Here is a 24,707-nt window from a genome sequence, read left to right as displayed (position 1 = left end):
CAATAACCCTAATAAGGACAAATCGATTATTGGAGATTAGAGGTGAGTTTATGTGTTGTTTTATATATATATATATATATATATATATATATATATATATATATATATATATATATGTTTATAACTGTTTATGATCTGCAGAATTGAACATATGAGAGAACAAAGGCTGTTATTAAAATCCAAATATTTTAAAATGTAGTTTTTATTGCATACATTTTAATGTATTGTAATAATTTAAATATCTAATTATTTTTGTAGTACCATTTTATTTATTTAAATATGTGAAAGATTTGTACTGTACATACATTAATTCGAATTTAAGCAAATATGTTTTTTCTTGAAGATAATCAAAAAAATAAAAGTATACATTCATTTTTTACAGCTTCCTTATTACAAGAGTCCGAAATCAAATACAACGTTTTAAGACTTCAAGGAAAATACAAAAGAGAGGTTTACGCTTATAAAGTTAACATTTATGTGTAAAATATTTAGCCAGGAACAAGAGAAGGTTGAATATAAAAAACGGGACTTTTATACTGGCGGTCGACGTCATCGACCTCCGCATGCAGCGTTTTCCGTTTACTGGGTTCTACCTAGTCCAGAAACGGGGGAGCTGGTATTGATCACATACCCTACAATCTATCAGCACTAAAAAAATACACAAAAATCAAAAATTAAACAAAGCATAATGCAGTGAAACTGCTTTTATAGTATTATGTATGGCTTAGAATGAGTTATATTTAACTAGAATTCAAAGTTTGTTTACACGTCCTCCCCTACAGTGCAGAAAGCTACGGAATAAAGCGCCAAATCTGAAAACACGGACAGGAAGAAAACACCCATATGTTGTTAGGTCATATAATTACTGTTCACCCATCCAGGTATGTCAAATACAGAATTGTAGGGAAGAAAATATTTTTGTTGTACGTTATTGTTATTGTTTGCAAAATTTTGCTCAAGAGAGTAATGAGCGCAGAGAAATGTTTTGTTTTGAACGCTTGCGGAATGCGTGTTATATAAAGACCACGTGAGCTGTTAAACAGCTGTAGATCTTGTATAATCATTATTCATGCAATTTTATGAACTCAAGTTAATTTAAAAAATGCATGAAACATTTGTGGTTTCATAAAATACTTTGTCAAGTGCAAAAAAAAGGTTTTTAAAAAGGCGTATTAATAGTGTAAGGGTTATCATTATCGCTATGATTTATTATTATATTTACTTGTTTTAATTATAAGTGAAGTAATTTATTCTAAGCTAGTCTCGCTGTACTTGCATAATGTTTGAATGGTGTTTTTTTAAGTTTTTTCAAAACGTTAAAATGTAAAGAGTAAATGTAATAGAAATTAAGATAGAAAGCATGTAACGTTAACTTTTAATTTATACTTTTAAATGAACATGAACTAAAGATCAGTTTAGCATTATAAAATTATTCATCTTTATGAAAAACCTTGAGATATTTGGGATAAATTGTGTGAGGCAGTTTTATAGTCAATACATCTTTCCAGTTAATTTCTAGTAATTCATTCAACTACTTTTACAAAACCGGCTTGTCTAGTAATCACAAATGACTTAAAATGTCATACATTTGTCAAAAGGTGCGGAAACCTCCATTTACTGTGATACAAGTGTGTGATTAAACAAGGGTTTGAAAAGATGAACTGCAATTTATGTAACGTTACAGACCATCATCCACTGCTCTCTTGCAGAATACTTCATGTCTGAGTGGTCAGGTTCAGTCTTCAGATGAACGTGATGCTCAATCCGGATCAGGTGTCCTTCATAGGACTGGCGTTTGAGACTTATGTGATGGAGCACCACAAGAATGACATCCTACAGATCTTCCAGGAGGCCAGTGAAGATTCTCACTATCCTGTTGTAGTGAATGCCATGACCTTATTTGAGGACAATATGGAGGTTGGAGAGTGTTTCAATGCGTTCCCTAGCCAGGTGCTGCCTATATTTGACAATGCCCTACAGAGAGTAGCCCAGACCATATCTCAGTCTTCTTCCTCAACGCAGGAGAGTTTCAAACTCAAACACAATCTGCATGTTCGTATATCAGGTAAGCATGAGTAAGAGCGTCCACTCTTTTACACCAACACCTGTTTCAGGTCTCAACAACAAAGATTTAACAAGGTTTCTTAAAGTTTTTGGGCAACTTCCAGACCAATAACATAAACTTTTAAAACCTGTTTGGGAAATATTTGTTTCTGTTAGCTAGTGGTATTGAATTACAAACTTAATCATTAAATTATTTTGGGAAAAATAAAAGGGAAAAAGTGCTACATATTCCAAATCAACATTAAAAAATGGAAAAAATAGGGTAGAACAATAATAGTAAGATTAATCAGTAACACTTTACAATGACTATAATAACATTTTATTAGTCAGTTTTGTAAATGTACTATATTTGTTTTAATTGTAAATAAAGTAATTACTGTCAGCTAATCTTGTTGAATTATGTTTTTCATTAAATAGTTAAATCTTTTTTAATTTGTATAAAATTGCTGCCTTATAAAATGCTTATTAATCATTGTGTGTGTGGATGTGTGTGTATATATATATATATATATATATATAAAAAAACTAAATTTTCTAAGGTTTTATATTTATATATATATATATATATATATATATATATATATATATATATATATATATATATATATATATATATATATATATATATATATATCAATATTAAATGTATATAATGATTGTATAATATTTAATACAACTTTTAGAAAACCTTTTATTTAAAATATAAGTTTATAATTTTTACTCATTCGAAACTATTTTCTTATCTAAACTAATCTCATTTGTACAATAAAGTTTGAATCAAATCTTTTATTTTAAAGTATCAACACATAATTACAGGATTATTTCCTTGTAAAATATCATTATAGTCCATATACAAGTATATACATATTTTTTACTTAATTCTCAATAACAGATCTTTCAGATCAGTTAAGCATTTTAAATATATATATAAACAACCTATTAGTGAAAATAATTTAACATTTTATATTTAATAAGGTTAAACTTTTTGTCATGTAATTTTTAGAACTGTTTTCACTTCTACAATAATCTGCCAATTGTCTTCTTTAAAATGAGATTAACCTTAAGTCTATGCTCCGAAGTATTCAAAATGTTCTTCAATTTAAGTTGGAAATGTATGATCAAAAAGTGGGTTCGACAGTTAAGAGGATAAAGTGTTACCGACTGTCTGTCCAGGTACTGAAAGTAATGCTGTATCTATACTCCAAGATGTCTAGACTAAAGTATTTGCTATAAATATTGCAGATCTAGCAAATGAAACTATTAGGCCTATTTGTGCACAACATTAAACTATTCCTCTTTTTCCGATATGACTTGTAGCTCCGCGTGATCACAAGTGGCTTGTGTATGGCTGACTGTTCTCTTTGTGTCACTGGTAGATCTGTGCTGTGCCTCCGACTGCCTGTTTCATTTACTCTTGAAGTCTCGCACCCTATTAGTTTGTCAATGCAACACAGAGGCTGTTTCCTTCTACAGGCAATTAGACCCCGGCACACCGTGGCAGACAGCTCGTTTGTCCTGCCGCGAACCGTTATCTGTTATCATGGTCGCTTCCTCTGATCTAGTGTCGTATAACCTGCAGGATATGCTGATGTGTTTTCTCTGTAACAACAGTCTTGTTATGCGTCGGGATGTTGGCTCGCTGGAGGGTGATCAGATGGAGCTTTGAGTAGCTGGTCAGGTGTGAGTGCAAACACTGCATGATATAACAACAAGAGGAGCAAGGGCTCTGCAGGAAGGGTATCGATCGGGTTCTGAGGAGAGAGAGAGAACGTCTCATGTGAGAGGTCAGACAGACACATTGGCTGTCAGAGGAAAGAACAGCTGAGTAATGCTTTAAAGGAATATTTCATGAAAACTCTTTCAGCAGTTACTCATGACGCTTTGAACCGTATGCAGTTGTATTCAAGATTCGAGATTTTCATTCGTCACAAACAGGATTATATAGAGTATTGACAAACTAATGGGTATATTTTCTGTGGAAGGTAAAAGGGGAATTTTTTAAGAAAAAAAAATGTGCGGAACTATGTGGTGTGAATGAATGACTTGTTGAGGAAACATTTCAAAGTGGTCGACTACCGTAATAATTTACAATCAGACTTGTGCTTGGTGGCAGGGTTATTATCTTTAACTAAAAAATAAAACACCTTTTTTTGTACATTTGATATAAAGCTGAAATAAAATATAAAATAGGAAATCAGATGTGGCCTTGGCAGCCAACTGAAATAAGTTACATGAAAATTAAATAAATGGAAATAAATAAAAACTGAACTAAAACAAAACATAAGATTAAATACTAAAATATAAAAAATAATAACAGTAATGATAAAAATGACAACAGCACATAACAAAAGATTTAATGAAAACTCTAACAAAATGTTTCTAATAAAAACAAAATAAAAAATAAATGCTATTTTAAAATAATGGTAATATAAGTAAGCACTATTAGTAAATATTATTACTATTATTAGTAATCCTAATATTATTAGTAGTAATAATAACTATTAGTAAGTAATTATTATAACTATTCTTAAATATTAGTGATCCTATTATTAGTAATTATTATCTGAAAAAAAACTATTAGTAAATATAAAATGTTAGTGAAAACGAATGTTTTACCAATAAATTAGCAATGTTACAACTTTTTAACATTACTAAATGCTAAAAGTACTAAAATGGACATAAAAACTAGAGCTAAAATAAAAATAATTTTAAACTAAATACTAATATATAAAATAATAGCAATAATAAAAAATAGCAGCACTTACAATTATGACAAGCAACAAAGAAAACCGAAAATATGAAAAAATGTAAATAAATGCTATTAAAAAATATTTAAATATAAGTAAATAGTCGTGTCTAATCTCAACTAATCTTGTTGAATATCTTTCTTTAAGTAAAACATGAAATTACTGAAAACATAATTATTACATTTATATATAATTATAGCTTTATATGAAATGTGTATAAATGCAGTAATTGATAAATATTATATAATTATTATGGAGTATATAATTTGTTTAATTATTAAATGTATTTGTAAAACTTTGGTCATTTAGAATTTGTTAATATTTTTTCCCTACTTATTAATTTCTAAACTTGCTAATCTTGCAAGATAAAGCTTGAATCTTTCATTAAGTATTCCAAAATTTTATATATATATATATATATATATATATATATATATATATATATATATATATATATATACAGAGAGAGAGAAAATCTGAAATGCATAAAAAATTTACATTTCTGTGTACATTTTTCATTTTCAGTGATTATAGAAGTACAAACTTTTGAATACTGTTTGTGTTGCAGAAATTTAAATCATAGCTGCTGTTCCATTAAAAAAAAAAAATAGGCCTAGCTGACTCTAGCTATGGAAATAGTTCTCTCAGGAATTTTGTTTTGTGCTTTTAAAAAACTGTGTTCTTGTAATGAGGCAATATATTTGGGAAACACGATGGTCACTTTTAATCAAAATCCTGATCATGAATATCTCATGAATATTTAGTGTTTCGCCCAGCCCTAATCAATTTATCTAGAAATAGCAGACTGACATAGACAGCAAGAGTGTGAAGATTGTTTTAGGTGACGTGTAGGCTTGTGTTTGATCCCTGAGGTCTGTGGGATGGATCGTATTGCATTGTGTCGAAGCCAAGTGCTTTTCTCTCACGTCCTGCAGGAGATGATTGCCGTCACCTGTAATTACACGCTCTTCATCTGTAGCCCTGCAGACGTGACTCATCCGAATAAACACGCTTTACTGAAACCCATTTTCTCCGTAGCCACTGCAGTCTGTGTCTGTGGTTAGAGGGGAAAGAAGAAATGAATGCAGTTTTATTGGCTAAGTAACTTTGACGTTTTTGATTCTTTCTTTCTTTTATGTTTTCTATGATGCAACCATGCCGGGCCAGGTCATATTCAAATACTGAATGCACATAGAGTTGATTCATTATGCAAGAGACTGTAACTCTGCTTTTGAACTTTTATTGCATGAACATGTAGCGCCATCTAGCTGTAGGAGACCGAATTTCTCAGAAATTAGCCCTAGAAGGCTGTGGTGGAATAACACTGACACCTGCTGGTTAATTTGAAATAATCAACAACAACAAAAAAAGTCAACATTTGCTCACTCATGCTGTTCCAATTCAATATATGGCTTTCTTTCATTACTACATGTTTTTAGGTTTACCTATGTGTCCCGAGCTGACCAGAGATCACATTCCTAAAGCTAGAGACGTGGGTCACTTCCTCTCCGTCACGGGCACGGTCATCCGCACCAGTGTGACTAAAGTGCTGGAGTATGAGAGAGACTACATGTGCAATAAATGCAGGCACGTGTTCTCCATGCAGGCCTCTTTTGAGCAGTTTTACACCTTTACTCCACCCACCAGTTGCCCCAATGAGGAAGGATGTAATTCTTTCAAATTCACCTGCCTGTCAGGAAGTGACGCCCCTCCAGCCGCCTGCAAGGACTACCAGGAGATCAAAATCCAAGAGCAGGTGAGATGTTGTTTATTCATGTACAGTCACCCTGGAGCAACCTGGTGCTAAAGAAATTGTTCAATTCGGCTTTCTTCTTCTAAGATGGGGTTCGGCAGGTGATGACTTTGAAACTTCCATAGTGTTTTTGTGTGTTTTGTGCACCAGACATTCAATCATCGGTCTGTAGGTTTGATCTCCATGGCTGAGACTTTATGCCATGGGTTTCCAAAAAGAACATAACAATGAAAATGATATTAAATAAAATAAGTACATAAACTAAAATTATTTAAAGGGATCATCGGATCGGCTCGATAAAAGTGAGACTGATCATCCAGACACTGATCCGGGCCGATCGTGAGGAAAAATGGCTGATTAAAATAGGGATCGGTGCATCTCTACTCATTAGCTGTAAACAGATCTGATTTTGACAGGGTAAAAAGGGTGTTTTTTACACTACCATTGAAAAATGTAACCAAAATATGTTATAGACATTTCATTAAAACCCTAAAGCATCATATCAACTTGTGGAAAATGGGCATCCGATGACCCCTTTAAAATAAAATATTATTATAATTATAAGTAATATAATAATATAATTTAATTATATCTTATGAAATGTAATTAAAATAAAACTAACAATTTTATGTAAAATGATATGTAAATGTAATATATAAAGTATCTACAAAACAATTAAGAAAAATGAGTGTTTATATCTGTATCTGGAAGTGTATAATCTTCTTGACCAGTGCACCTTCACCAACAGGTACAGAAACTGTCAGTGGGCAGTATCCCTCGATCTATGCTCATCATCCTGGAGGACGATCTTGTGGACAGCTGTAAATCAGGTAAATGCTGTCCAGTCTGTATTTTATACATATATATTTACTGGCTTAAATAATTTGACAGTGCAGGACTGATATCTGTATCACTCAATTACTCTGTCCAGTCCTGTTCACAGTTCAAGTCTGTGTGAACTGGAAGTTGTTGCTGACTTTATTTCAGTGTAGTGACGTATTTTCAGTTTATATTGAATACTGAATGGAGGTTTTAGAGGAATAGTGGTTTTATTGTTGTGCTCCTCATCCCCGTCTCTCACTTATAACAACCTAAACTGATGTCATCATAGAAAGAATGCCATTCCAGAGCGGAAGGAAATGTTCAGATGTTGATTAAAGATTACCAAGACAAAAATATTTTTTCAGCGGATTAACTTGCATGGATTAAATGTAAACATCAAGACTAGCAATGTGCACTAATAAAGTAAATAAAGTCCATTTTGATTCCATGAGGATTTTAATACCGTGTTGTACAAGACTGGCTTTATTACGATTTTCTCATGAATGAATTCCGACATAAATTTCCTGTTTTTTTTATTTTTATTTTTTTTTATTCAGTCATTGTCTTCAGTGCAATAACAATAACATTGTAAATAATCCAATTTGTTGTAGAATTTTTGTTTTACATACGTTCAATTTATTTTGATTTATAAAATAAAAACGATATATATATTTATATTATATAAACAAGTTTTGCATCATATGATGTGTTACTTGTACAATAATAATAACATTCTTCAGGGCAAAATCATGTCTCTTTTTTTTTCCCCACTTATGTTTCTGGCAGGCGATGACATCACAGTGTATGGCGTTGTGTGTCAGCGCTGGAAGCCGATGTTTCTGGATTGCCGCTGTGATGTGGAGATTGTGCTGAAAGCAAACTATATCGAGGTCAACAATGAGCAGTCTAGCACTGCACTAGTGCTGGAAGACATCCAGAAGGAGTTTGAAGATTTCTGGGACAGTCACAAACATGACCCCATTGCTGGTTGGTGTCTTTTTTAATATATTGAATCTGGAAAACCAGTCTAGTAGTACAAATAAACGATATGGCATTTTTAATACCATGTCCTCTCAGCATTTAAAAGATTTTTTCTCTTTCTTATTGCTATATAAACTCAATTATAATCCCTGTAGAGGAAGTTCAGTTGATTAGGTCATGAAACAGTGCTGTAATCTGTTGCCAGTGGGGTTTTCCTGAGACCACTCTATCAGTGTTAGGCTACTATTGCTTATAGGGCTATTGAGTTAGGGCTTTGAACGAATTTCTAACTGCAATTACTAAACTTTGTCATGTATCTCATCATGTATCGTTTGTCCTGCAACCATGAACAATACCTCAATCAGGGGCGGATCTACCGGGGTGGCATAGGGTGGCAAAGCCCTGCTGCTACCCCAGTTGGCAACAAAGAATTAAAGGTTATGGCCAATTTGAAAATTTATGAGCGCGAATCTTTCGTGATTCGTGATCCCGCTCCGAACTCCCGAACTGATTCAAATGATTCGCGATCCCCAAACTGACTCAAATGATTCGCGAACCCGCTTTGAACTCACGAACTGACTCAAATGATTCGCGAACCCGCTCCGAACTCCCGAACTGATTCAAATGGTTTGCGATCCCAAAACTGACTCGAATGATTCGCGAACCCACTTTGAACTTCCAAACTGACTCAAATGATTCGCGATCCCGTTCCGAACTCCCGAACTGACTCAAATGATTCGCGATCCCGCTCTGAACTCCCAAACTGACTCAAATGATTTGCGATCCCAAAACTGACTCGAATGATTCGCGAACCCACTTTGAACTTCCAAACTGACTCAAATGTAGGCATAATACAAAACAAGATCTACATAATGTAGGCAAATACAAAATAAACTATTTATACATGTTATTACAAATGCCATGTGATTGCTGCTGTTACACTTACAGGACAATCAAATCCTTGTTTAGGCTTCTGACCAAACATTTCATTCAAATATTCACTTAATCTTTCATTTTTGGCCACCTTTTTGCTATAGATGACACAGGCTTTATAATTTCTTCAACAAAAAACGTGCATATCACAATCCTTACAAAAATAAACCATGGTTTTATCATAGTAAAACTGCTTAATTTCCTTTTGCATGATTTCTGAATCCTTGAGACTATAAAATAAATTAATATGGTGCTTATGGGGTATGGTCACTTATTCCTTATGAACTGTTTCAAATGCAAGACATTTATTGCATGAGATTAAGTTTGTAAATTATAGCCTGTGTCCTTTTGTAGTGTGCACATATATTTATCATCAATCTGTGATAACTGTGACTAAATTCAGTATATATACGTCTGCCATATGTTGCCACCCCTCAAAAATTCCTGCCCCCTTCTCGCCACCCCATCAATATTTTTCTAGATCTGCCCCTGACCTCAATCATGTGGCTTTTTGAGCAAAAGTGTTTTCTAAACGGTCAAATATATGATTTTCTCATTGATGTTAGAAAAAGTGGTGGAAAAAATAGAGAAGCAATGGCCTAGAAGTGGGTTTATGAATCATAAAATATGTCTTTCTTATTCATTCTTTCTGTCTCTCTTTCTCTTGACATTCTGAAGGCAGGAATGAGATCTTGATGAATCTCTGCCCTCAGGTGTTCGGCATGTACGTCGTCAAGCTGGCTGTTGCTATGGTTTTGGCAGGTGGGGTACAGAGAATAGATGCATCTGGAACCAAGGTGAGAGGTATGCGTTCACATTGCACATCATGGCAGTCTGACATTTAGACTTAACGTGAAACAGAGTTAAGAGGTGTGCTTGAAAAGTGTCTGCGCTCTGTTTAGGAGAGTCTCATCTGTTGCTCGTGGGTGATCCAGGCACTGGGAAGTCACAGTTTCTGAAGTATGCAGCTAAGATTACACCACGCTCTGTGCTTACTGCAGGAATCGGATCTACTAATGCAGGTTCCACACGTTCTTCCGAACCTCAGATCACCTTCTCATTAACGTTCACAATCAGCGCTCTAGAGGAATGTTTGTTTTTTTCATAGTTTGGCTGGTCCTGCGACTTATAGTCAGGTGCGACTTATCAAAATTAATTTGACATGAATCGAGATAAATGAACCAAGAGAAAACATTACCGTCTCCAGCCGCGAGAGGGCGCTCTATGCTCCTGTAGTCTACACTGAGCAGCATTTAGTGCCCTCTCGCGGCTGGAGACGGTAATGTTTTATCTTGGTTCTTGGTTCTAAATAAATGTGACTTATAGTCCAGTGCTTATATATGTTTTTTTCCTCGTCATGACGTATTTTTGGACTGATGCGACTTATACTCAGGTGCGACTTATAGTCCGAAAAATATGGTACTTTGCTTAAAGGGATAGGTCACTAAAAATGTACTCATGGTTTTCCAAACTTGTTTTGTTTTTCTTCTGTTGTTTTTTCACTATTATGGAAGTCAGTGTCTACCAACATTCCTCAAAACATGTTTAATTTTCATTATAAGACAGAAACTCATATGAGTTTGAATCATCATGAGGGTGAGTAAATGATGACAGAATTTTCATCTTTCATCTGTGATATTTATACTGTGAACAACAGTACGCAGAATTTCTGTATGCACATTTAAGATGTGCAGTATACAACCAGAGCTAATATACGTTTATACATAAGTTTAAATTATTAAATTAAATCAAACAAATGTGATAGTAAATACATTTATAATATTACAAAAACATTGTATATGTAAAAAGAAAAAAAAAAGTACAATTAAATTTTTGTTGAACACCAAATCAGCGTATTAGAATGATTTCTGAAGAATCATGTGAAGACTGGAGAAAATCACTGAAGACTGGAGCTGCTGAAAATTCAGCTTTGCAACACAGGAATAAATTGCATTTTTAATTATATTCAAGTAACTATAGCTGTTTTCAATTGCAATTATATTTCATAAATCTTGTGTATTTTGATCAAATAAAAGCTGCCTTGGTGGGCATAACACATTTCTTTTTAAAATATAAAAAAAATTATACCTACTCCAAACCTAGTGGTAGAGTATTTATTTAAATTAAAATTAATAGTAAAATTCTTCCTACTCAAAACCCCTAAAATTTGTGAAGAAATAAAGGCTAAATAGAGCCAGAACCAAACTTTGTGTAGTACTCATGTGGTGTGCAGTGTCTGATTTAAGAGATGAGTTATTGTTGTTGTACACTTCAGATTGCTGCATACACTTTCTATTTTTGGCACATACTAAGCACTATTCACTTCTACTGTCCAAAGAGCATTGTTGTTGTTGCATCATTGTTTGTATCATTGTGAAATGCTGGTCAGGTCTGACAGTGGCGGCTGTTAAGGACTCTGGAGAGTGGCATCTGGAGGCAGGAGCCCTTGTTCTCTCTGATGGAGGTCTGTGCTGCATCGATGAATTCAACAGCATCAAAGAACATGACCGCACCAGCATCCACGAGGCCATGGAGCAACAAACTATCAGCGTGGCAAAAGCCGGGTGAGTGCTGGGGGAAATAATGTCATCTTGCATTTTGTTTTTTTATTAACTAAAAGCGTATGAGCATCACATGAAATATCCCATGTTCTTCTTTTGTAGAATGGTGTGCAAACTGGACACAAGGACCACCATCCTGGCTGCTACAAACCCAAAGGGGCAGTATGACCCTAATGTGTCCGTTTCTGTGAACGTGGCCCTCGCCAGCCCCCTCTTGAGCCGCTTTGACCTCGTACTGGTTCTGCTGGATACTAAAAACCCAGAATGGGACAAAATAATCTCCTCATTTATCCTGCAGAACAAAGGTTTGTCCCAGAGAAAAATCCTTTTGTTTTGTAATATCAGGGGTTTTCAAAGTAGGTGCATTTGATGTAAAATCTGAATACATTTACATTTAGTAATTTAGCAGACACTTATATCCAAAGCGACTTACAAATAAGGGGACAATAGATATAGATATAGATATATACACACAATAGATATATACACACACATACACACACATGCACACATTAGTCAACATTTGAAGTGGGTCAAAAAAAAATTGAAGTTGTCCTAAGACAAGAATGCATTTTTGCATGGTTTTAGGACAACTTGAAAAAATGAAAAGTTTTGATCCACTTCAAGGGTGACTACTTGTATACATAAATTTGTACATTTATTTATAGGTTTGTCTTTTTTTGGTCATCTCAGGGGTTTTCAAAGTAGTTTTATATTATATTATATTATATTATATTATATTATATTATATTATATTATATTATATTATGCAATTTGAATATATATTTGAAAAATATAAAGGTATAATTATTCTAAACATTAAAAATTATTCCATTCCAAATATATAGTTCTAACTATATATTTGGATGCACATTTTAAATGTTTAGGCTTATAGTCATATATTTTGATTTACATAGCATTTTATATACTTATTTATGTAATTAAATGAAATATTTTATAATTGTATTTATTAAAAGTATTAAATATATATAATATTTATTAACTATTTTAAATAATATTCTTTGTAGGTTATACCTGCCTTTGCATTTCTAGGCCATGATCCCTACAAAATTTCCTTCTTTTCCCCTTCCTTTGAATCATGTCCAGGTTCCTTCAATATTTTTTTTCACATTTTTAACTCGATGCCTAGCTCATAATGCATTTTTTTGTTGTACATGACATACAAAAAATGTAGTTTGTGAGGTTTCATCTGATGTATTATTGGATCCGAACCCCTCCCATCCAGCCTGACTGCTGATCCTGCTTACCTCATGGGATTTGTTGCTACTTCAGACTTGGTTATTTTCCCAAGAGATGCCACTTTGATAGGAAAACCTGTCCCCTCGAGGGCTGGTTCACCCCTCATTTGGCTGAGAAACTCTTTGATACCGACTAGAAGTTAATGGTGAAGCAGCAGACTTGACATTTGTTGAATATTTATAAAATATTTATCTAAACATCTCTCAACTCTCTAACCCTCGTGTTTTTCCCACAGGAGCGCCAAGTGCGTCTTCATGTTTATGGAGTATGGAGAAGATGAGGGCCTATTTCTGTCTGATCAAGACGCTTAAGCCTTGTATGACACAGGAAGCAAACACCATCCTGAGCCGCTACTATCAGCTGCAGAGACAGAGCGACAGCCGGAACGCCGCCCGGACGACCATCCGCATGCTGGAGAGTCTCAGCCGTCTCGCTGAGGGTCAGATGCTCTCATACAGCATAATATCTGATGCTCATCTCATCAGAGTTGATGCTCATCTCTCTGTGTGTTTCAGCTCATGCCAGGCTGATGTTCAGAGAGACAGTGACCGTAGAGGATGCGGTTGTTGTGGTGTCTGTTATGGAGTGCTCCATGCAGGTTTGTTTATTACTACTTCATCATTCGGAAGCTATATTAAATTGTTATGAAACATATTTTTGTTTGCCTCAGGGAGGCGCTCTTCTTGGAAATGTGAGCGCTCTACACACCTCTTTTCCTGATGACCCCTGTGAACAGTATAAAACACAGTGTGAGATTGTGCTTGAGAGGCTGGGATTGACTGATATCCTGCAGAAAGAACTGAAAAGACTTTCAAGGTAAAACTGAAATTATACATTTAAAATTTAATTTGTACTATAAATAGAAAGTATTATCAAATACAAAAGAGAATTGTATTAATATGTATTATTCATGATAAAATATGTATGTTTAAATACAAAATAGTATTTAATATAATATAAATTGTACTTATTATTTAGGTTCATATATAGTAAAGGTACTTACTTAGATTAAGTCGATCCAGAATGTTGAAGAGAATCGATTTTTTTTTTCTCCCACCCCTAGTTTACGTCTCACAATTCAGACTTTTTTCTTTCTCAGAACTCCATGATATAAACTTCAATTACGAGATATTACATCAGAATTCTAAGATATCAAATCACAATTCTGACTTTTTTCCTCAGAATTGCACATTTATATCTCGAAATTCAGACTTTATAACTTGCCATTTCAAGTTTATATCTCATAGCTTTGTGAAAAAAGTCAATTGTGAGTTTGTATCATGCAGTTGTAAGAAATAAGTCAAGATTATGAGATAAAAAGCAATTACCTTTTCTTTTCTTTTTTTTTTTTTCTTTTTTTTTAATCAGTGGCAGAAATGGACTTCCATATTTTATTGCACATAGAAAACATGCCTAAAATTAATCTGAGCCCCTTAAAGATCTGAGATTCCTTCTAAGAACCTCTTTTGTGCTCCTCTTTAGGCTAGATAGCAGAAGACCATACTCCCCTAAAGAGACCGAATCCTGTAGTGACCACACCAGTCAGCCTCCAACTGGTCAGAATCACAGTAATGGTGAGGTGACCACTGATCCAGACCCCAGCCTGGACTGGTTCCACTCTTTATCCAGCGCGACTGGAACTGGCTCCATCGTTCACACCTCCTCCATCATTACCTCCACACAGAATGCCACCACTACACTGGGTGGCACGACTGTGTTGCCTAGCAACAACCGTTCCATGCGCTGCAAGGGTTCTGTGTGGGAGAAGGATGACGATCCATCCCTGGTTGAGGCTGTTGTGGAAAAGGGCTTCAAAAAGCTCAGAGCCAAACGGTTGAAAGAGATGAAAGCATCCCTCCTGCTGAGCGAGGAACGAGTTTTAGGAGAGACAGGTGATGATTTAGAGGATATTTTCTCCCACAGCACACCCAAAACGAGGAAGAAACCCTCAAAAAGAAAAAACACAACCACCAGTCCTCCTGACATCAGAGCCGATAGCGGAGAGGATTTACACAGCAAACTCACAACCTTCACATTCAAGCCCAGAGAGAGATTGACTCATGCCGGTCAGTCATTTGCGAAAACAAGTGGCAAAGTGGCGGTGCATGAGGGAGCGAAACCTGCTGCACCTCAGATGCCAGAAACACAGGCCCACAGTGAGAATCGGTCAAGCTCATGTCGTCCAGCAGAGGGGAGCAGAGCTTATGAGAAACCCCGGCTAGGAACCAACAATAAAACAGAAGACGTTTCCTCTCTGGTCTTAAATGATGTGAGCACAGCTCAGAAAGGGACGTCTGAGGACACTAATCATCAACGACAGCTGCTGTCCAGACTCAACAGCCTCTCTCCAGGTGAGGAGAATGGCAACACTTATAAACACCCACAATCCCCACCAAAGACAGACCACCCAAAGGTGAAGGTGGCCAGTTCAACTCTGGCCAAACTTTCTAGATTCTCTTTTACGGGCTCATCTGAGGAAAAGCCTGGTGATAAAACAGTCCCAGCTACAAACAGCAGTACAAACAAAGAGCCAGCAAACCCGCTTTCTGAAGACCAGGAGAACACAAGCACACTGACCAGGAAAAATAAAACTACAGATGCAAAGGCCACCACTGTGCAGACGGGCAACATGAGGACAGAGCCCTCCGACAGACAGGAAGAAGCCGGAGAGAACGCTACAAAGAAGAGGAGATGCTTTGAGTTGGGCTCCGGAGGCCCCGCAGGACTCCTCAAAGGTTTTTCACTGTTCGGCTCGTCTGTCATAGACGATGAAGATCTAGATGCTGACTGGATCTGATGCAGCAGGAGACGTTTGTCATGTATATTTGCAGTATATGTATTTCTTGTGTTTTTTTGTTCATTTAAGTGCAGTGTGATGTTTTAATGGCTAAACAGATTCTGATGTCACAGTAAAAGATACTTTATTTGCACTTTTTTTCATTTAGTAAATATCAGTTACATTTTCATGTCTGGTATTTATATATCCTTAGCAGTTTTTTTACATGCAAGTTTTTTTTTTTTAAACGTTTAAGTTATGTTTGTTTTTAAATATTTTTATTGAAGCCGTTTCCGCCACTGAATAAAAATAAAAAAGGTAGTTGTGACTGTTTTACTCATAATTTTTACATCATATAATTCTGACTTTTTTCTCAGAATTGCAGGTTGTCGTTTTTTTCCTTCAGAATTGCCCGATATAAACTCACAATTCTGCATGGGAAAAAAAGAATTAAAAGTTATATCTTACAATTCTACCTTCATAATTAATAATTAAATTAAATTAATTAATAAATTAATTTAAAAAAAAGTCAGAATTCTGAGATTTTTCAGTAATTTATCTTCATTTAGTGGCTGAAATGGGCTTCTCTAAAAAAAATAAATAAAACCTACTTAAAAGGCCAAATGCTATTTTCAGCATTGCTCTTGTTTTACAATGATAAACATCTCACTTTTTTGCAAGAGCCCCCCCAACGTCCACTTACCCTGATAATCAATGTTATGTACCAAAATCTCTGACCTTTAGAATCAAACATACTGTTTTTGCTACTTCACCTGTAAGATTTCTATAGTTAAATTATGTTATGATTGCTGAATACAGAATAGGTTGTAAACAACTAGGTGGTCATGTTCATTTCCACATGGTTCTGACCTCATAACCATGATGATTTGTGAATGACCCTTTTCAAAGCTTATTTTTCGAAAATGGTGTGTGTGCGTGTGCAAGGGATCTCTAAATTAGTCTTTAGTTAAAATAAATAAATAAATAAACAATCGCAATCCTTTTCTCACTTAGTAGCCAATTCTAAACATATAGTAAAACAGTGCAAGATAATGGGGTCGGTTACATTTAACAACTTAATAATGCATGTTTAATTGCCGTGCAGCGATTTGTTGTACAGCAATAGTGTATTCGTCTTTCACCCAGCAAAAATAAAGCCTGGCTAAAGGTGCCTTTCAGCCCATGTAAAGCCAAATAACCATCGAAACACATGCTTGAATGCTTAGTGGATGCTGTAAAAGATGTTTTCAGGCTTGAGCAATTTACCCCTTGGGAGCAATAAATGACACCATGGTGAAGAGATGTTGTCTAATGTCATGGTGACGAATTTCATTCCATTGGGAGTTTAGAAATGAATGTACTGCATTCGGTGATGATAAGATCATACAGGACAGGATCTGCTGCAGTCCCCAAGGTCAAAATCATGGATTAAGATGGTTAAGGCAAGCACATTTTACTCAAACCTCTTAAACAGCAAGCAATTCCACCTACATTGTTTATTGCTGTTTTAAAAGGACATTAATCTTATTTTTAGGTTCTTTTCTAATGTTATTGGTGTGTGAGAGTGCATGATATATATTTTTATACACCTATATGCTGCATTCTTGAAATAAGGACATGCTTTAATATGTGACTATAACAAGCTTATTTTTTCTTTAAGCAGTTATGAGATCATTTCCATTGACTGGCTGAGTTACTAGTGAAGTCTAACCTTCTGTTGGAGAGGGTCAAGGTCTGTACAGCTTCTGTATTTGTCTCAGAGGAGAACTGCGGTAAAGGGAGGCTGAAGGTAAGATGAGACGTTAATGGATCCTGAACTTCCTGCAGATGGATCACTGGCCTTATCAATAATGAAGCGTTATTGATTTAATGTCTCTGAATGTGCCACCAAGGATACCCAGACTCACCATTACATCATTCATTTGCCATCTTGCAGTGTTTTAGAGGACTGAATTTGGGACTTTGTCATTTTAAAGCTTTTTTGCGGCAAATATGAAGCATTTTAATCTGGACTTTATGGTGAGGTCTAATAGATAGATATCTACGGTTTGTATAGTTACATTGTATTCTTTAACATTCTTTACAAAATAACATTTTAAAAAGGTTTAAAATTTTACAGGTTGTTATATTTAACTATATAAACAATAAATAGATGCCTATAGCTATATGCATTTTTATTTTTTATTTTACAGAATTTCAAGTCTTACAAAATTTACAAGTTGCATTTACGTTTTTCTAAAGTTTATCTATTTATTATCAGTCAGAAATAAGTTACTGTTTATATGTAGCCTAACTATATAACTGATAGATACGTATATAGTTACATACAATTAAATTCAAGTTTATGTGTATAGCGCTTTTCACAATACAAATCATTGGACAGCAGCTTTACAGAAAATTAGGTTCCTACAATATATTTAGTAGTAGTTTATCAGTGGTGACTGTCAATTAATGTACATATGGCAAAAATGTATGGAAAAATCATTTAAAGACTGATGATGAACTGTTAACAGCAATTATTATATGTTGCAGTCAAAATAAGGGTTGGCATCATCTCCTCTCTGGTGTTCTGGATCCAGACTGCAGCTTGTGTAAATCCTAGTTATGGCAAAACAGAGAAACAAATAGAGACAGAAGTAGCATAGCTGCTGTTCCGAGCCCAAGCTAAAGAATAATAATGTGCATTTGATCAGATATAACTGCATTATTTGAATGCTTGGCGAAAGAGATGTGTCTTTAATCTAGATTTAAACAGAGAGAGTGTGTCTGAACCATGAACGTTATCAGGAAGGTTATTCCAGAGTTTGGGAGCCAAATGCGAAAAAGCTCTACCTCCTTTAGTGGACTTTGCTATCAACTACAAAATGTCCAGCATTTTGTGACCTTAGGGAGTGTGATGGATTGTAGCGTGGTAGAAGGCTAGTTAGGTACGCAGGAGCTAAACTATAAGAGCCTTGTAGGTAAGTAATAATAATTTGTAACCGATACAGAACTTCATAGGTAGCCAGTGCAGACAGAGACTGTAGAATTGGGGTAATATTATCATATTGTCTTGTCCTGGTAAGGACTCTAGCCACTACATTTTGGACTACTTGTAGCTTGTTTATTGAGCATGCAGGAGAACCACCTAGCAGTGCATTACAATTGTCCAGTCTAGAGGTCATGAATGCATGAACTAGCTTTTCTGCATCAGAAACAGGTAACATGTTTTGCTTGGCAATAAAGCTACACAACATTATAGTTTTATAAGTTAACACACACAAAAGCACACGTCTAAATACACTTACAAAAGTTTAGTTTTTTTCTAAAGGTTTTTATCAATTTATCATCAAAATTACAAAGTTACAGTTTATATCTGACTAACAATTTATCGAAAAAGTTTCTGTTTATATGTACATATAGAGGATGGTGGGTGGATGGATGCAATTGTAATAAAAAAAGAATTCTAATCAAAACCTTTTGGTATTTAGGTCAGAAGAAGGCGTGAAGCTTTCAATTTCCCCATCAGGTTGTTTTGACATTTTTGAAAGCCTTGCATGTCATGTCAGAAGCATATGCCTGAGTGATTTTGGTGCCTTGAGTGAACATTGAGCCACTGCACATCTAAAGGAGCACCTTTCTTTAAACTCTATTCTGTTCTGTTCAGCAGAGTTGGAGTTTAGTTTGGCAGGACCTGGGATTTTCCTTTTTGGCCTGAGCTAGAACACTCTTCTTTTAGGGTAAGCACGGAAATCTTTGAGAAACAAGCATTTATGCTGCAAGCTGTAATTCTGTAAAGATTAATAAAGAAGAAAGTGAGTTGTTTGATTCAGGTACAGGCATTATGATCTTCTCTGGTTGCACCTAATCATGTGAACTGGACAGAACAGAACTTGTTGCTCAGACAGTTGGGGTGTAGCTCGATTACATAAACCCAGAGGTGTAATATGAATGTTGTTTTTACAACTCTTCACCTGGAACGCTTCAGGGGAAAAAACATCAATCACTGTGAATAGCAGGTTTATGGGAGTTGTCATGGAGCAAACTCTATCTGCTTTAGAAAAAGCTAGTTTGCTCTGTTTTTGTGATAAATGTAAGTATGTTTTTGACATGACTGGCATGCATTTGACACATTTAATGTGTGTGGGCAACACATCCTCTTCTGCATGGTCAGCCATCGCCTGCTAACTGGAAAGAAAATTGCTGATAAAGAAACACTGACTCACACGTTAGCAAGTATGTGAAATTTGCAACATCCTTCTGAGTGTCTCAACAGTGTAAGGAAAAATTGAACTCAAAAATGAAAGTTCAGTTATTAGTTACTAACAGCACAAACCTGTGTTTTCCAAACGTGTTGAAGAATATTTATACAGTTTATAGCTGATAAAATAGCAAATTTGTCCATTTTGCTTTTGCTTACACCTAGATAGACACAATATCTCTCTGACATGGCTGCTTCGACACGAACCGTGGTTACTGAATCCACGTCTTTCTTTCTGTGAACATTTGGGCAGCATTACACAAATATTTCCACATAGTGATGTAGACATGTGGGGGCGTGTTTAAACAAGGTGTTTCAGTGGGCCGTGTCAGAGTCTTAACTTTGATAAAGAATATCTCTTTGGATTTGAGACATTATTCTTTGCAACTTTACAGATCTTATTTATACATCAAGAGCTTGTAACACTCCAAAGAGAAAGGAAAAATTTGAATCGCATCATATGACCCCTTTAATATATTTTAATCACTTTCATAACTAATAAAGTTAATGCGTTTATCTGACAGCCCTAATTCAAACAGAAACCTAAAGGGTTTTGAGGTCCGTCAAAATAAAAGTTTGGCTTAACATGAAGAAACTGTGACAAAAACATATTACTGACAATAAAATTATAATTAAAACATAAATTTTAATGAAATATTACCAGGAAGAAAAAAACATTTACCAGAAAAAAATGTAAACAAGTAAGTTATTTAGAGATGCTTTTGATTAAAATTGTATGAAAACATTTAAGATGGAATCCAGAAAATGAATGGCTAACAGAATATGATATAAATAAAAGTTAATTTGAAAAAAAAGTGTTTCACAGGGCCATAGTACACAACTTTTAGTACATTTGGAAAAAATAAAACTGATTTCAAAGTGTACTAAAATCAAATGGGTTTTAAGGACCAAAAGAGTGAGTTAATGATGTAGAATTGTCATTTTTGTGTGAACTATTCAAGGTATAAATGTTTCAAGCTTTCTTTTAGTGCAAGATAATTCACTTTGTGAGGCAAATGTTCTGTGAGAGAATCAAAGTCTGCTCTAGTTCCACAAACACTTCATAAAGGTCCCTCTGACCTAGACCGGTATTGATCTTTGACTATGGTTTCTAGCCTGCCTGTTGAGACCGGACGCCTCCTGCTGTGATCTGTTTAACAGGAGTGCCACTAGAGTGCCTCTGGAAAACTACAAAGTCAGAAGTCCTGACCTTTGCAGTTCAAACAGAAGCTAATGGGCATCAAAAAAATACCAACAGTTTTTATTTTTATTTTGTTTCCACCCAAGAACCAAATGATTGTGAGTTGGTTGATCGTTTTAATGGCACTTAAAAGCAAGACGTTTTGTCACATCTATTCAAAAGTGTCTGTGATGTGTTTCATGTGATCTCATTGGCCAACAGAGTTCCCCACAAGGTAACGTATGCTTAGCAAACACCACTTCCTCCCGCTACTTCTGCATAATGTGCATTTCCCATGTCGACCAACAACTGTAAGTTTTGCATTTGTACAACTATATTTGTCATTTTAATTGAACTTTTGGAAAGTTTTTCCTTTCCAGGCCGAGGAATATGGGGCATTGCTATTTGTGTTGGCACTTGAACTGATTTAAATTTGAAAATAGGCTTTGAGACTCTTCGTAATGAATGCTGTTGACCTTTCATGCTGTACATTTGAAGACAAAGATCATATTATAGGAACCAGAATTCACGAATCTTGTTATTTGGAATATGTGATTGGTTGACGCATATTTTTTTATTTAATTCTGGTTAATATGTGTATTTTTAGGAAGCAAATACCTTTGTTTAGAGCATCCAGGTATTATAAACAGGAAGTCGAATATATGAAGGAAATATGTTTAAAATGTGAAATGTATAGTACGCCAAAAACTGACCAGTCATACTTTGGCCTGGTACTGTTTCTATGGAAAGCACAGGCATGTGCAGGTCCACTGTGTTTAAATGCAGCCGCTGGTTTCCTGGCAGAGAGACAGGAAGTGGGGGCTGGGTGCAGTCTGCACTAGTTCGATAACATGCAAAAAATACACTGATTCTTGATTCCCTGGTTTGTACGTCCCACTCGCTCCAAACCTCATGGAATTATGTGGTTCTCTCCCAAACCAGCCCCCGATCCGAGGTGAAATACCGGAGTGAAGTTGTCAGTGTCAACACTGGTGGCGTGGTGAAGGGCTCTTTCTCAGTCCTCTGAGAGGAAATGTGTTGTTTGGGTCGAGTAGCAACAGCCTTCATTCATTGCCAAGAGGGTCAAAGACCTTTATTCTGTTAAAACACGATCGCTAGTTAGAAAAATGAGAGTGCTGTTTATGGAAAATATTGTTGAAATGTTATCTCAGTTTGCGCCAGTGTTGATTTTAATCAAGGCAGTTGATTCTGTAATATTGTATTGTTTAAAGTACAACATATTTCCACAAATGCTGCTGACATAGACCATTTATCTATAAAATGGAAATAAAAAGTAATTATATATATATTAATGCTTGGTAGTTGTCAGAGCATTGATGTGTGGTTCCTAATGTTTTTTGGGTGTTTGGTAAGTTTTTCAAAAGGGTCCATCTTCAAATCTCTGATATTTTGTATTCTAGAATATTAAGGTCCCACTTTCAGGGATTTTTTTTTTTTTTTTTTTTTTTGGAGGGGGTAAACCATATGGCAGGTCACTCATGCCAAATTGAAACTGCAAAGGTGACACAGAGGCACTTCTGAAATGGCACTTAGGTGTGTTTACACAGACTTATTAATACTGCTCAGAGGTGCATTTACAGAGCAAAGATAACCATGTGAGAGCAGGCATAATTTAGTCTGGCTTTTGTGCAACATTATGTCTTTATACAGAATTGTAACCAGGCACAGAGAAGCCTTAACTCAGCTGTGTAAAATGCCTTTAGGAAAGTAATAGCACACCTCTCCTCAATAAGCTGCTTGAGCTAAGTCATCATTTATGTCTGTAACAAAACAGCCTGGGAGAAGTTATGTGCTGAAGTTTGATGAGCGATAGTAATAGCGATGCTTTCCTTTGCAGAGATTTGTTCAGTGCATTTTGGCACCATCACACAGCATGGCTGTTCACAGTGGAGTGTGAGCACTCTTTGTGTAATGATGTGTCTGCTCTGTGTGTGGAGTGAGTGGGTCAGAACTGTGGCTCAGAGCTTCTGTTGTTGTGTAGACAGGCCTCAGTGTCATCCAGTACCAGGACTGAGTTTAGTCTGCAGGAACATCTGCTAGGTGTCTTTGTTCACTTCCTCAATACGGTTTCCAAATATGCAGGTGGCCATTAAGCAAGCCCCAACATGTAGCAGAAGTGCATTCTGAACCTCAGTGAACACTGTCATTATTTACTTACTCCTTTGTCGTTTCAAACTTGTATGACTTTCTCTCATCCACAAAGCACAAAAGAAGGATTTTGCAGAATAGTACCATTTGCTGTTTTCTACAGTGGCCCAGTAGTGCACAACACAACGAAATCTCCACAACACAATGAAATTGCCACAAAAAATAGGATTAATTATGTTGTGTAGCTTGTTTCCATTGTGTAGCTTGTTTCATTTGCATTGTGTTACGACTTGTTTCTGCTGTGTTGTGGGTTGTTTCCATTGTATTGTGCTAATTTTGTTGTGTTTTGGCTTGATTCCGTTGTGTTGTGGAGATTTCGATGGGTTCTGCACTACTTGGCCAATGTAGTTTGCCATCTTCCAAGTGCAGTGAATTTGGGTTGAAGCTTTCAAGCTTCGAAAAGATGTTGCGGAACTATTGAATTGGATCTTTTCAATTAATCGGTTGATCCAGTTAACAACCTTAACAGATTTGTTCACGAACCAGACTTGATTTCATTGTTTTCATGCAAAGTCAAATTAACTAAATTCATAATATTTTTGAATATGAAAGCTTTAATTAAAGCTTTTATGTGCTTTTTGAAGCTCCAATTCCCAATTAATGTAAATGTGTGGAAATAAGTGAACAGTACAAGTCTTCAGATTTTTGTCTTCCACATTTATAAAGGTTTTGAACAACATGAGGGTGAGTATATAATAATTTTTAAGGTGAACTATTCCTTTAAGAAACATAAAATGTTAAACAGGCGGCAAGGAAGCCAACCGGAAGTTGAAGTCGGCCGCGTGCCGCCATCTTGTAGCAGAACTTCACTTGCGTTAGCATTCCCATTGACTCCCATTCATTTTGGCGTCACTTTGACAGTGAATAACTTTACATCTGAGGCGTTTAAAGACTCCGTTTGTCCATTATTTATTTCTAAAGATACACGACAATGTATAAAGGGCTCCATTACCTTCTATGTTACATTATGGCCCCGTAGAAACAGTTTTTGTAACGATTGCGTCATAATCACTCGACTCTCTGTCGCACAGTAGAGAAATTACCGTACAGACAGGAGGAGAAGCTCACAGGCAATTAACTTAATATGGCGTACTGGCGTTACATTTTAAAATACTATACAAAATAATAAATCAGAATACTTTCTCCTGCTCACTCACGCCAAAGAACTCCCCGCTCAAGCTCGCCGTCTCTGCAAGATTAACGATGGCAGTTTGCACGCAC

At 35.6% G+C, this 24,707-nt stretch overlaps 2 protein-coding genes across 5 annotated transcripts in view; both read left to right on the top strand.

Annotated features, from left to right (window-relative positions):
* Positions 1–588: 588 nt before the first annotated feature.
* Positions 589–17,199, top strand: LOC113120491 (DNA helicase MCM9). 3 transcript variants are annotated; one of them, XM_026290335.1, is made up of 13 exons: positions 600–881; positions 1,710–2,065; positions 6,251–6,567; positions 7,313–7,394; positions 8,173–8,373; positions 10,014–10,097; positions 10,203–10,322; positions 11,690–11,864; positions 11,964–12,166; positions 13,357–13,560; positions 13,637–13,719; positions 13,792–13,937; positions 14,604–17,199. In XM_026290335.1, the coding sequence occupies exons 2-13, from the start codon at positions 1,747–1,749 to the stop codon at positions 15,916–15,918; spliced, it is 3,249 nt and encodes a 1,082-aa protein (XP_026146120.1). In that variant the 5' UTR covers positions 600–881; positions 1,710–1,746; the 3' UTR covers positions 15,919–17,199. The 3 variants fall into 3 exon arrangements, with proteins under 3 accessions (XP_026146121.1, XP_026146120.1, XP_026146118.1); XM_026290333.1 differs by having other exon boundaries at positions 9,979–10,104; XM_026290336.1 differs by lacking the exons at positions 13,357–13,560; positions 13,637–13,719; positions 13,792–13,937; positions 14,604–17,199 and adding an exon at positions 13,108–13,313 and having other exon boundaries at positions 589–881; positions 9,979–10,104.
* A 2,313-nt stretch (positions 17,200–19,512) lies between these two features.
* LOC113120501 (centrosomal protein of 85 kDa-like) overlaps positions 19,513–24,707 on the top strand; it is a 60,626-nt gene continuing 55,431 nt past the window's right edge. Inside the window, exon 1 of one of the 2 annotated variants that reach the window (XM_026290362.1) lies at positions 19,513–19,616. Coding sequence is in view for 1 of the 2 variants with exons in the window: in XM_026290361.1 (XP_026146146.1) it covers positions 21,613–21,628 (16 nt within the window). In the remaining variant the exon portion in view is untranslated. Of the gene's footprint in view, positions 19,617–21,541; positions 21,629–24,707 lie in introns of those variants that run through there. The other variant, XM_026290361.1, reaches the window with a different exon arrangement.

This window comes from Carassius auratus, chromosome 20, assembly GCF_003368295.1.
Source record: "Carassius auratus strain Wakin chromosome 20, ASM336829v1, whole genome shotgun sequence".
In the NCBI taxonomy this organism is placed as follows: Eukaryota; Metazoa; Chordata; class Actinopteri; order Cypriniformes; family Cyprinidae; genus Carassius; species Carassius auratus.
Note: the sequence above shows the minus strand (reverse complement) of the source record. Positions and strands in the feature narration are given on the sequence as shown.